At 41.3% G+C, this 14,119-nt stretch overlaps 1 protein-coding gene across 2 annotated transcripts in view; it reads left to right on the top strand.

Moving 5' to 3' along the window:
* Nucleotides 1-14,119, top strand: part of BCKDHB (branched chain keto acid dehydrogenase E1 subunit beta) — a 624,159-nt gene that overhangs the window by 161,680 nt on the left and 448,360 nt on the right. For both annotated transcript variants that reach the window (XM_029595551.1, XM_029595552.1), the window contains exon 7: nucleotides 13,858-13,955. In XM_029595551.1, the coding sequence (XP_029451411.1) occupies nucleotides 13,858-13,955 (98 nt within the window). The remainder of the gene's footprint in view (nucleotides 1-13,857; nucleotides 13,956-14,119) is intronic.

Raw genomic sequence — 14,119 nt, 5'->3', positions numbered from 1 at the left:
AAAATAGCTTCTAAGGTATAGCTGTTCTGTAATGCTACTTCTCTAATCTGAGAGACTTCTGTTGTGAGTAGTTTTAATGCATGGACTGTCTGATTAAATATGGCAGTCGTCCAGTTAGCTAGGATGTGTAAGTCTCTGTAATTCATAGCTGTCCCCATTGGAGGAAACAGGCTTCTAGCTACCTGAGTTTCTGTATACTTTTCTATGGGATTATTTATCGCCTCCCTTTTGTTACGGAGCCTTGCTTTGGGTAAATTTTTGACTGCATAGTATGAGGGGAGGATGTAGCCTAGAGTGCATCTGTACATATATGCTCTACGCCCACATAACATCCATATGTTTCCTAACAGATTAGTGGACATGTCATTGGTTATCATTTGGGCTATATAACTACAAAGGGTAAATCCTTCATCCCCTCTATACTTTCTGTACCTGCTTGGGTCTCCCACTGCACATCCTGAAATCTGCCAATTGCATACATATATGTGGTATAACTATGTAAGTGTTCAGTGATTAATACAAATATTCGGTTACAATATGGATATTTCCCACCTGAATTCCCTTTCCCATCCCCTGTATCATATGCATCATTAGTCCCAACAAAGAGCGGCAGTCGCTTGAATACAGCTACCAATGTGTAGTATGGTATTATTAACTGGAGAGTTAATGAAAACCTCTCTGTAAAGGATAATTAGTCCACACTGTAAGGTTAAATGGTACAGCATGCATCAGTAGTTCTCCGCAGGCATGGATTGGCATGTGTGTGCAGATCCAACAGTCTGTTCGATTCAACAGGTGTGAAAAGTTCTGATTCGAGGATGTACATGTTGTCCTGTCAGAGTCCTTGTTCTGAATTCGCCATAGCTGGAGAAATAAGGCAAAGGAGGAGGATGCAGAACACAATTGTTAATGAGTTGGCATTCAGGCAAGAAAAAGCGGCTAATAAGTTCTCTGGAGTTTTCTCAAGGCCTTGCTGTTCTAAGAGTTGTGCAGATTGGTTGGATAGGGCCTTGATCTGTCCCCAGGTCATGTGGTGCTGCTTTTTGCAAGGAGTCCGGTCTCTGTCCTTCTGAGGGCTGTGGAGGCTCAGGGAGAAGTTGGGGATCGGGTCCTGTAGACCTGGACACCTTTCCATCGTTCCACGGCTTGATATACCTGTGGAAGCAAGCAGAGAAACATATCCTCGTTCCCCATTTTAAGGGAACGGGACCGTACCAGACATTAAATATTCTATACAAAACTGATGGCTGTGGGTGACTAACCCTAGTCCCATAATGATTACTCATGGCTGTGGTCTTAAATTTGAACCTGATATGTTTAGATGATTTAAAGTAAACAATACTTTGTTCAGGGGGAAAATCCAGGGGCAATCCCCTTTTTTCTTTTTGTTTGGTCCAGAGCTCTTAAGCGTATGGTTGGCTCTCTCCACAATGGCTTGCCCTGAGGTGTTGTAGGGGATGCCAAATAAGTATTTAATGTTCAATTATTGACAAAATTCATGCAAAGGAATGGCTGCAGTAAGCAGAGCCATTTTTAGTTTTCAGAACGTAACCCCATTATCAAGAAAGTTTTTATGCAGTGATCAATTTTCATTCAGTAAAATAGCAATAAATGTAAATTAATCATTTAAAGGAAAAGTCATTTGCTGTAAGCTGAATCAAATGACAAGTATATTAGACATTACATTGAAACATATGTTACACAAGACTGACATATATTCATTCATCTTGCAAATATTAATTTACACAAAACTGACACATATTCATCCATCCTGCAAATATTTCTTGCATCAAGACAGACAACAGATAACACATAATATGAGCTAAAAATCTTATCAAAAAGTTATCAAAAACAAAATTAGATCAAGGATCAAAAATCAAAAGTCAAAAGGCGTTAGAAAAATGTTAAAATAAACTGCAAAGTGTCCATCTTCACATCTCTTCATGGCAGGAAGGCTGTAAATCTGGAAAATATTAAAAACTGGCATACAGCAAAAAATTTATTAAGGTAAGGATTAAAGTGAAATTCTTACTTTTTTAACCTTGAAGAAATCAATTCTATTATTCAATTTAATAAAATCAATTTGGATTTGCAAGAAAAGGTTTGAGAGGGATTGCTTTAGATGTAGCAACCTCTGTCAGTAAAAATTTTAAGGTTCAGAATTCTGTAAAAATTTGTGAAAAAGAAAATAAAACTGAAGTTTCATTAATACAGAAGGTCTGTAGGCCTGAAAAATAAAAACTATTATACAACAGAATTATTAAAACAATAATATAATATAACTTGTAGAATAACATAGCGCCTCCTAGTGGAGACAACATCATTACTTTATAGAATGCAACTATTGTTCCAGGTTGCAATCAATAATACTCTGAGCTTAAATTCAATGTGGAGTATCAGAATAGAATTTCTTCATATAATTATTAGAATAGGAAATTAAACACGCTGTTTGCTCTGCTCTGTCTGCTGCATGCTAAAGTGACTGTAACTACTATTAATCTGTCTGAGTTATAACATATATAAACTAGAGAGAGAAACTGCAGTACTAAGTCCAGTTTTTTTTCTTTTTTTTCAAAAGTTCTCCCTCCCTCCCCCATGAGTGGCTAGCAAGAGTTACAGAAAAGGGGGGGAGGAGCAGTGTTTCTCAAAAGAAAAGAACTGCACCCAAGGAGTTAATCCTTCAGTCAATAGGAACTTGAAGATAGCATTGTTTAACAATAGATACCATCAACCACAGACAATGGCTGGCTGATTCTTTGCAGACAGACACCACTTCAATTCACTTTAGGGAATAATCACAGTAAGAATACAAGTTCTGTGTGCTGGCAATTCAAACTATAAACTTAAATCTCAGAGAAATGGAGTCATTTTAAATGTGAGCCAAATTAACTTTGTAAAAGGGAAATTTTCACATGAAATTCACACAGAATACCATTCAAATTTCAGCACAGTCCCAACACAAGGCTATGCATACACTTTGTGGGGGAAAATACTCTCAAAGCATGCAGATCTTTTGCAACTGAATTTCAAATAGAAACTACTCCTTAAGTATGCAGTCCCTCTGCAACTGAACATCGAAGACCAGGAGAAACCATTTTTTCCAAATTTGTACTGTCTGCACAGTTACTTTGCCTAATCTGGTCTGCAAGAGGTCATTGAAGTGTATAATTAAATCAATTTTTTCATAGTGATATTTTCTTTGCTTGTAACGCAGGAGTCTAATTAAATCCTTTTTTTCATATTGATATTTTCTTTGCTTGTAACGCAGGAGTCTAATTAAATCCTTTTTTTCATAATGATATTTTCTTTGCTTGTAACACAGGAGTGCAGCTGCCTGGCCCAAGGTCTTACACGCTGATTTCTTTGAAGACCTGGGGGCAAAGCCACTGCTCATGGCATTCCGGGCTGCACTCAACTCTATTGCTGCCACACCTAGTTCTTTGTTTCTTTCTGTAATGGGAAAGGCTTGAATCCCTTTCAATAATTCCTCCCTTGTGAGATTTCCATGTTCTAGGTGGAATCCCATGCTGACTGCGGCACATAAATTGTTACCGGGAGCAGTGGTCTGAGATAGTAATTTACCTGCACAAATTGGTGATGCAGAATTAATGACTGTCTCAGGCAATGGCAAATGAATGTTCAGGGAGTGGTTAGTGGGGAAAGGGTTTTGCAGGCAAGATGGAGGAAGGCTAGTTTTTCTGACCTCAGTGTTTTCTATTTCCTGGGGTCTTTTCTCTGAGGTGGATGCAGAGGAAGCCACAGGAGCCATGTGATTGTGTGTCCCCAGATGTTCTATTTCATTTTCTGTCCCCCTTTGTTCATGGTTCTTTTCTGGGATGGGGAAGGCTTGAAGTCCTTCTAATAATTCTGTTTCTGTAAGGTTTTCTTTCTGCAGTTTCTGCTGAAATTCAATGCTAATCGCCCCACCCAGGCCAGGTGGTGGCTCTATTGTTCTCAAGGGTTGCTTTTCTGAAGAGGTGTGAATGGGCTTGGGTGTGGGTAGCTGATACAAAGAATTTGCTGGCTCTGAGGAAGACTGAGAAGATGGGGGAAGGGTATGTCTGCCTGCTTCTAAAAGCACATGGTTTGAAACTGCTGTTTTTAAACCTTTTTTTTCTTCCATGTGTTCGATGGCCTCCGTGCATTTTTGCCAAATTAATCTTTGCTTTATGGGAGCTCTGGGAGCCGTATGAAGATAATTGCCGATTGAAATCCAATTCTGGGTATTTAGAGTTCCAGACTCCATGGAATACCAAGGGCAACGGCAAGCTATTTCACTTATTAATTTTTCTAAGTCCCCCAGGCTGACTTGCGCTATTTTTCTTCTGGTGATGAAATAATGATTATTGATGATTTGCTGCAGTTTTCTGGCATGTAGCCTCTGCTGTATAGTCAAATCATTGCCCATGCTTACGAGTGTGGGGAACAAACTTGCTAAAAAATACTTAAATATACTAAAAAGTACTTTAATATACTTACGATTAGCAGATCTGTTGAACGGTACGTACCTTGGCCATGACCAGCCGAAATAAGCATGGGGTTTATCATCACGTCGCAAGGGTCACCAGATATAGGAGTAATGAATAGGCATCAGACAGCTTTCATGGCAGGCAGGAAGAGAGAAGGCAAAGAGGCAAAGAGGGTTTGTCCTCCCGAGCCTCTCCCTTTTATTGTACATTCATACAAAGGCAGATGATGTATCATTACATGATTGGCTACTTTCCCATAGCAACAGAAGAGTCATTACACCATTGGCTTTGGCTCAGGGGGTGTGCACGGATCTTATCATTGGCTGCTGAAATCTATACCTCCTGACTTTGTCCTGCCTCTGACTAGGGAAAACCCAGCCCCTCCCCCAGGAATTCAGGGCCAACAGGTATCCTTTCCCAGGCAGAGACTTAAGCACAAGTGATGCTTTTATTCAGGCAAATGTCAGGGAGAAGGGAAGTTAGTGTTTAAACCTGATGAAATGGCTTGCTGGCAAGCGCATATTTCCCACAAATTGGTTGGCTGATACAATTTCAAAGACTAATCTTATGAACTTGCCCTTTAAAGGATCACTCTTTTTTGGGAGTGAGCTGGAAAAACATGGCCAATAAGTGGGGTGATTCTTAGGTTCCTTGGTTACCAAAGGATAAGAGGAAGGTGCCGTGCTCTTTTGGCATGCGAGGTCATGCTAGAGATTTCAAACACTTTTGACCCTACAGAGGATTCAGAGGGCTCTTCCTTTGGGTAGGTCTCAGTCCTTTCGTCTCAGGCAGCCCAGACGGAGCACAGGCTCAAGTGACAGTGCCCCCCAAATCTCTCAGTAAAGATGTGCTGACCCACCCCTGGGAACAGAAGATAGGGGGTCGCCTCTCTCTTTTTTTTTTTTTTATCGGAGGTGTAGTGCAATCACATCAGACCAATGGGTTCTGGAGGTGATATCATGGTGTGCCCCTGCACCTCTCCGCAGAAGAGGCAGGTAGTGGAGTGTATGTTGCCAAGACTCCTCAGCTTGCAGACTGTTGTCCCAGTGTCCATGTCACAAGAAAATATGGGCTGTCTATTTCTTTGTACCTTAAAAGGAGGGTTCCTTTCGCCCCATCCTGGATCTCAAGGGAGTCAACCGTCATTTGCGGGTCACTCGTTTCCGCATGGAAATTTTACGCTCATTGATAATGGCAGTACAATCGGGGGAGTTTCTTACGTCTCTGGTTTTGTCATCCATCCGGCTGGAGCATCAACAGTTTCTGCATTTTTCTGGGTTGAGATGACATTATCAGTTTCAAGTGCTACCCTTTGATTTGGCCACCACACTCAGAACCTTCTCCAAGGGTCATGGTGGTGGTAGTGGCAATGTTGAGAGAGGATTGCATTCTGGTCCTCCCATATTTAGATGATTGGCTAATTTGGGCCAGAGTATGAAAGAGAGCCTTCAGGTCTCAAGCAAGGTGATCTCCTTGCTGCAGGAGCAAGGTTGGTTGGTGAACTTGGCCAAGAGCAATCTACAACCATCCCAAACACTGGAATATCTCAGTGTTCATTTTGACATGAAGCAAAGCAGGGTGTTCTTGCCGAGGATCCACATTCAGAAGCTGATGGCGCAAATACGACTACTGATAGAAACGATAAGCCTGGGCATATTGATAGAAATAATATGCCCGGTCTTATCTACAAGTGCTCTGGGTTGTGATGGCAGCCACCCTAGAGGTGTTTCCGTGGGCAAGGGCACATATGCATCCTCTTCAGCGTACATTGCTTGCTTGTTGGAGTCCACAATCGCAGGACTACTCAATACGGTTTCACTTATTGTTGGAGATTACCATTCAAATGTAGTGGTGGTTGCAAGCGGATCATGACGCTTCCCTGTGAACACCGACTGGCTAATACTCATAACGGATGCGAGCCTTCAGGATTGGGGGTTCACTATCAGGAGTTGTCAGTGCAGGGGCGCTGGAGTACAGAAAAGTCTCTCTGGAACATTAGTCGGCTAGAAGCCTGGGCCATTCGGTTGGAATGCTTGCGATTCATCAAATGCTTGCAGGGTTGACCAGACCAAATAATGTCAGACAATGTGATGACAATTGCTTACATCAATTGCCAGGGAGGAACCAAGAGCCAGCAAGTGTCTCAGGAAATAGCCCAGCTCATGGAATTGGCGGAAGTATATCTTCAGGAGATCTCAGCCTCATACATTGCAGAAAAAGACAATGGAAGAGCAGACTTTCTCAGCAGACAGAGTCTGGATCCAGGATTATGGGAATTGTCAAATGAGGCATTCCAGCTCATAGTGGACTGCTGGGGCCTCCAGTTTCTAGTCTTGCTGACGACATCTCACAATTTGAAGGTTCCTCACTACTTCAGTTCCAGGAGAGATCTAAAGTCCTTGGGCATTGATGCCCTCGTGCAAGAGTGGCTGGAAGGCAAGCTTTTATATGCTTTCCCCCCATGGCCCATGTTGGGCAGAATGATTCGGAGAATCGAGATTCACATGGGGATGGTATTTCTGATTGCACCAGATTGGCCCAGGAGGCCATGGTATGCAAATATGTGAAGGCTACTGGTGGACTCTCCTATCTGATTACTGGTCCTCAGTGATCTGCTGTGACAGGGGCCTGTTCTTCATGAAGATTTGACTCGATTTTGTCTTGCGGTATGGTCCTTGAGAGGGCTCGGTTGGTGAAGTGTGGATACTCCACTTCTTTGATTGCCACGTTGCTTCACACAAGAAACTTCTCCACTTCTGTAGCTTATGTCTGAGTTTTGCGAGTGTTTGAGGCTTGGTGTGAGGATCGAAGGGTTCATTCTCGTTTGGTTAAGATCCCACTCATTTTGGATTGTTTAAGGGGTTGGCCCTTAATTCCTTGAAGGTACAGGTGGCAGCTCTTGCATGTTTCCGAGATCAGGTGAATGGTGGACCCTTGTCAGCCCATCTGGATGTGGCCCGATTCTTAAAAGGGGTGAAGCATCTTTCTCCCTTGTGGTTACTTGTGCCCTTGTGGAGTTTTAATCAGGTTTTGGAATTTTTGGCAGGTCCCACCTTTCGACTACTGTGTAGCCTGTCCTTGAGGTTACTTATTTTGAAGACTGTGTTTCTTGTGGCAATTTGTTCTGTGCGTAGAGACTCCGAACTGCAGGCCTAGTCTTGCCGGGAACCATTTCTGCAAGTGACTCTGGGGGCAATACAGCTGCGTACTATTCCTTCTTTTTTGCCAAAGGTGGTCTTGGATTTTCACTTGAATCAATCAATTTCCCTGCCAGCTCTGGAGAGATGCAGATGAATATCACCTGTTACAGATCTTGGATGTCAAGAGGCATATCTTGAGGTATTTGGAGTTTTCTAAACCTTTCAGGAAGACGGACTGGCTGTTTCTATTCCACAGTGGGAGTAAACAGGGTGAGCCCACTGGATTAAGGAGGTAGTTATGGCCACGTACGTGGATGCTGAGCAGCCGTTGACTAGTCAGGTTAGGGCTCATTCCACTAGGGCTCAGGCAGTGTCATGGGCGAAAATTAGATTGTTGTCTCCTGTTGAGATTTGCCGAGCTACGGTGTCCTCTTTACACACCTTTTCCAGGCATTACTGCCTGGATGTGCAGGCCTGGGTGGATACAGCCTTTGTGTGTGCAGTCTTGATCGGACTGCGGGCATTCTCCCGCCCAGTTCGAGAGTAGTTTTGATACATCTCATTGATGTGGATTAATCTGTCTGAATACTAAGAAAGGAGAAATTACTACTTACCTGATAATTTTTTTTTCTTTAATGAGGACAGGTTAATCCACCTTCTTGCCCATGGCTGCCAGATGGTGATGATATTGTCCTCCTGAGTGGCTGTGTTTCTGGGGATTACTGGTAAGTGTCAGATCCATTCCTTACTTAGGTTAGTGATATTACACTCCTTGTCTGAGTTCAGTATTTTCCTGTTAACTGAGTACTTGAATGGTTGTCTGTTAATAGTTATATTATGTATTGTTTAGATGTACACAGTTGGCGTTTGTAGAGAATACTGGCAGGCTGATGTCCGTGCAGGGGTATATATACTGTGACATCAGCTTTGTTCCCTCTCCATCTGCTGGTAGAGGTTCATAAGACACTGGTGTAGATTAACCTGTCCTCATTAAAGCAAAGGAAATTATCAGGTAAGTAGTAATTTCTCCTTACTTTTAAATAGCTTATTCTCTCTTGGTATCTCTGGTATGGTCTTTAATTGTTTTTCTGACAAACAAATTGTATCAAATTGGTCTAGGAATAATATGGATAATGGAGTCCCTCAGGGCTCCTTCTCTTTCTTCTATATTGTTTAATATATATTTGGCTCCTATCTGCAGAATATTTTCTTGTCTAGGTGTAAATTACGGAATTTATGCCAATGGCATTCACTTTTTTGCTCTGTCGCTAAAGTTGGTTTCCCTCTGTCTTCCGTGTGTTCATCAATGGCTATTTTAAAATAAATTATTGTTAAATATTTCAAAAACAGAAATTATTTTGCTAAGTAAATTCCCTCTTCATAATATGCCATCTAATTTAATATTTAAAGACCGTGTTATTCCAATTTGCAATCATGTTTGTAATTTGGGTGTTAGAATTGACTCAAAGTTGTCATAATTACATGTAAAAGCTGTGGTCTGGTCTGCCTTTTACAAGCTTCTCATGAACAGACTGCACACTATGAGGAAGATTTTAAAAGGTGTCTGTGTGGTTCCCGGTGTGTGCTGGTGCAATCATGTTATAAAATCTGTGGGCCGCGAGCACATACGTGCCGGATTTTAAAATCCACGGGGGGAGAGAATTTAGTAAGATATATGCGGCGACGCAATCGGACTGTCCCCAGTTCCATCCCAGTCCCCTCTCCTACCCACCCCCTAAACCATTCGTTTAAACTTTTGTTTTCTTACTTTTGTTTTCTTACTTACTGCTCCTCTGGAGCAGAAGTAATCTGCGTGCGCTGGCTGGCTGCCGGTGCGCGCCTCCCTGTGACAGCAACCTGGCTTCCATCTCACCCAGACCACACCCCTGCCCCACCCCTTTTTCAGGCCCTGGCACTTGTAAGCGTATTGGCACTTAGGCTCGTAGCTGGGCCATTTTGAAAATGCACGTGGCACACAGAGGGACCCAGCCACACTCTTAAGTGCCGATTTTTACATGCGCAGCCGTTTTAAAATTCAGCTGTTTATGTGTGTATGCATATCTATGTATTGATACACACACACTCACACTCTTTCTGTGGCTTGCTTTGACCAGGTGTCTGCTCAGCCTTGGACTGGTGTGTAGTGCGTGGAGCCACTGAATGGTTCTGGGAAAACCAGGGTCAAAGTCCAGAAAGCCTGGTTTATGGCCCTGTCCCTGAGGACATGGATTACATAACATAAGAACATAAGATATGCCATACTGGATCAGACCAAAGGTCCATGAAGCCCAGTATCCTGTCTCCAGCAGTGGCCAATCCAAGTCACAAGTACCGGGAAAGTACCAAACATTAAATAGAACCCATGCTACTAATGTCGGCAACAAGCAGTAACTTATCCAAATCTTTTTTAAACCCAGCTATACTAAATGCCTTAACCACATTGTCTAGTAATGAATTCCAGAGCTTACTTGTGTATTGAGTGAAAAAGAATTTTCTGTGATTTGTTTTAAATGTGCTGTTTGCTAACTTCACGGAGTGCCCCCCTATTCCTTGTATTATTTGAAAGAGTAAATAACTGATTCACATTTACCTGTTCAAGTCCTTTTATGATTTTGTAGACCTCTTATCATATCCCCCTCAGCTGTCTCTTCTCTAAGCTGAACAGCCTGAACCTCTTTAGTCTTTCCTCATAGGGGAGCCATTCCATGCTCTTTATCATTTTGGTCGCCTTTCTTTGTACTTTCTCCAGTACAACTATATATTTTTTGAAATGCGGTGACCAGAATTGCACACAGTTTTCAAGGTGCAGTCTCACCATGGACCAGTATAGAGGCATTATGACATCCTCTGTTTTATTTGCCATTCCCTTCCTAGTAATTCCTAACATTGTGTTTGCTTTTTTGACCGCCACAGCACACTGAGCCAGTGATTTCAATGTAAATATCAACTCTGATGCCCAAATTTTTTTCCTGGGTGGTAACTCCTAATATGGAACCTATCATAGTGTTACTATAGCATGGGTTATTTTTCCCTACATGTGTCACCTTGCACTTGTCCACATTATTTCATCAGCCATATGGATGCCCAATCTTCCCATCTCGCAAGTTTCCTTTGCATTTTATCACAATCCGCTTGTGATTTAACTACTCTGAATAATTTTGTCATCTGCAAATTTGATCACCTCACTTGTCATACCCCTTTCCAGATCATTTATAAATATAGTGAAAAGCACTGGTCCAAGTACAGATCCCTGAGGCACTCCACTGTTTTCCTTTTTCCAGGGGATTCAAAAGTAATGCAGGAAACACCTGGAGAGGCTGTTCCTGGTATTTACTTACAGGTCGATACAGTAGAGTGTGCTCCAACGGAGCGCACTGTTAACCTGCCCTTGGACGTGCATTTTCCCTTACCCCTTATTCAGTAAGGGGCAGAAAACGCGCGTCCAACCCGTGGAACCTAATAGGGCCCTCAACATGCAAATGCATGTTGAGGGCCCTATTAGGTATTCCCATGTGATACAGAAAGTAAAATATGCAGCCAAGCCGCACATTTTACTTTAAGAAATTAGCGCCTACCCAAAGGTAGGCGCTAGTTTCTGCCGGCACTGGGAAAGTGCACAGAAAAGCAGTAAAAACTGATTTTCTGTGCACCCTCCGATTTAATATCATGGCGATATTAAGTCGTAGGTCCCGAAGGGTAAAAAAAAAAAAAATTTAAATGGGCCGGCGGCTGTCGGGTCGAAAACCGGACGCTCAATTTTGCCGGCGTCCGGTTTCCGAGCCCGTGGCTGTCAGCGGGCTCGAGAACCGACACTGGCAAAATTGAGCGTTGGCTGTCAAACCCGCTGACAGCCACCGCTCTGGGCTAAAAGGAGGTGCTAGGGACGCACTAGTGTCCCTAGCGCCTCCTTTTGCCCGTTGCTACCGCCAGGCCTCATTTAAATAGAGAATTGCGCTCACAGGCGAGTGGCCTGTGCGCGCACCGGGAGAGTGGGCGTTTGTCCACTCTCCCGTGGACTTTACTGAATCGGCCTGTTAGTGAGGAGGCCAAGATACTGTTTGGGATCCTGTAGAAACACCAATGAGCTCTTCTCCCTATGTGCATTGATGTTATATTATGTGATGTTAAGTCTTATTTATATAATTATTTTATTTATTTAGATTTATATTCTGCTTTTTTGCACTTTTTTTTCTGCTGTATCCATCTGTAAGAAGAATTTGTGACTCACCCATTGTTTGAGTTTGTCTATGAAGAGAAAGACTGGATTTAAGCTTTATCCTACCCCTGAGTGTTACGTTTTTCATTTGTACTTGCAATGCATCATAAGTCAGGAAATGTTATGTTGTTGCCTTATTTAAGAATAAACCAGCACAGAGAGACATGTACTCATGTGATTGTACTGCAGTGGCTTCTAATCTGACATACATATACACTCATGCTGACGCTCACACACATACTCACACACACACACACACACACACACACACACTCAGAATAGATACCAGACAAACCTACCCTTATATATTGCAATTGTTCTGTTAATACATCAATTTAATAACCCTGAGGGAAAACCAGCACTCATGCAGCATATTATAGACACTTGGTCAGTTACAATAATATTTTATTAGAATGATTGAATATTATTACAAAACTTACTAAATATTTAATAAATGGACAATTTTTGTATATATTTTATTATACTTAACATTTTGTTTTAAATAAAGTAATATGTACAAAATTCACACTGCACACACATTGTGTTCACCTAAAAACACCATCAAATTAAATCTTTTGTAAACACACTCTATTGAAGAATGAAAATCAATTCAAAACCCTAAACCATATAAAACGCACTACCATCAGTGTTTAAAATGTACAGTAAATGTATGACCACAATCGATATAATTAGAAATGTATTCAAACCAATGCTATATGCATTGTTACACGGTGCAGTGCTGAAATTCTACTGTGAAGATCCACAACAAGGATCCTCATTTGGCTTCTTCAGGGGGAATTTAAACGTTGACAAGCACCGTGAATTCTGGAAAATCCGTGTGACAGAGTAGTGAGACAGAGCCTTTGTCTTGTACTACCTTGTTTTGATTGAAATGTCACAATGATGCAAGATCACCTTTTCAGATCCTAATTTGCAGTATTTCAGTTGTTATGCATGTCTTTGAAACCTGGAATGCATTTTATATATCTTGAATATGTTGAAATAAAATGTATGCTCTTTTCTTTCTTATGCAAACATCCAATACAAATTGCTGTTCAGAAAGAAGGAAATAGAGATTTCATTAAGATGCAAGTATAATACACCAACTAGTCAAAACATAAAATATAAATTAATCTTTACTTTCAGAAACATGACAGTGTTTAATTGCTGAAGTTCTGATGTGTTTTGAATTAATCAGATTGTAAGTTTTCAGTAACTGTACAATAAATAACTGTTTTTGTATCACAGTAATATTTCTCATTGTTAGAATGATGGTCTCCCACTCTTGAGAATAATTGTTATGGGTAGAATCATTGGTGGTTATATTACAGTAGGATACAAATGTTTCTCTAAATATTCCTGTGGCACCATGTGCAGTCAAAATAGCCAGAGTATAGATGTAGGTTAGCCTCTGGCTGAATATTCATAAACTATATTAAGTTGCTATAGAAAAACCATGCATATCATCGCAGCTTACAAACAAAGAAAAGAAATATAGCAACTTACAATCTCTCGGTCTGGGCTTTTCCTAAGGTTACTGCTGTTTCTCTGTTGCCTCCTGTTCCCTGCTGGACCTGGCTAGAAATATACCTTATCACTTAATAAAAGTCCAATATGGCTGCATATGATGTAAATAGCCTAATATATGAAAATGTGTGCACCTGAAGTCACATCATGTTTCGTAATAGAACTGCGTCAGGGGCTCTCAATGTAGATTCTTTACATGCTTGAAATGTTTTGGCATCCTTAAAAGTTGAGACTGTCATTCTTGATAAAGAATCTACATTGGGAGCCCTGGAAGCAGTTCTACAATGAAACATGATGTCACGTCATTTTTTCCCCTGTTTTTTTTTTTCATTAAATCATTGAAATTCCCAGGTAAAACCAAATTTAAACTGAAAACATAGGTCCCTATATATAATGCCACCAGTGCAACATTGTAGTAGACCACATAGGCTTTTTCTAATGCACTTTCATGGGCAAGCATTATACAGAAAAATTGTCTGATTTTTTTTTTTTTTAATTTATTCAGTGGAGCAAGTTCCTGTGGAGCCATACTACATTCCACTGTCTCAAGCCGAGGTGCTGCAGGAAGGAAGTGATGTGACACTTATTGCCTGGGGAACTCAGGTTAGTAAGGGTTGTTTGAGATACGCTGAACTTTTGTTTGTGTAATATTTGAAAAAGTACATCTTTTCTTTGGAAAAATGGATGTTTGTAGTTTAAAGATGAATGACATTTCCATCTTTCCCCAAACAATTGCAGAATGCTGAAGTTAGAGGTAAAATGTTGAG

Source organism: Rhinatrema bivittatum, chromosome 3, assembly GCF_901001135.1.
Source record: "Rhinatrema bivittatum chromosome 3, aRhiBiv1.1, whole genome shotgun sequence".
In the NCBI taxonomy this organism is placed as follows: domain Eukaryota; kingdom Metazoa; phylum Chordata; class Amphibia; order Gymnophiona; family Rhinatrematidae; genus Rhinatrema; species Rhinatrema bivittatum.
This window is presented reverse-complemented; position numbering and strand designations above follow the sequence as displayed.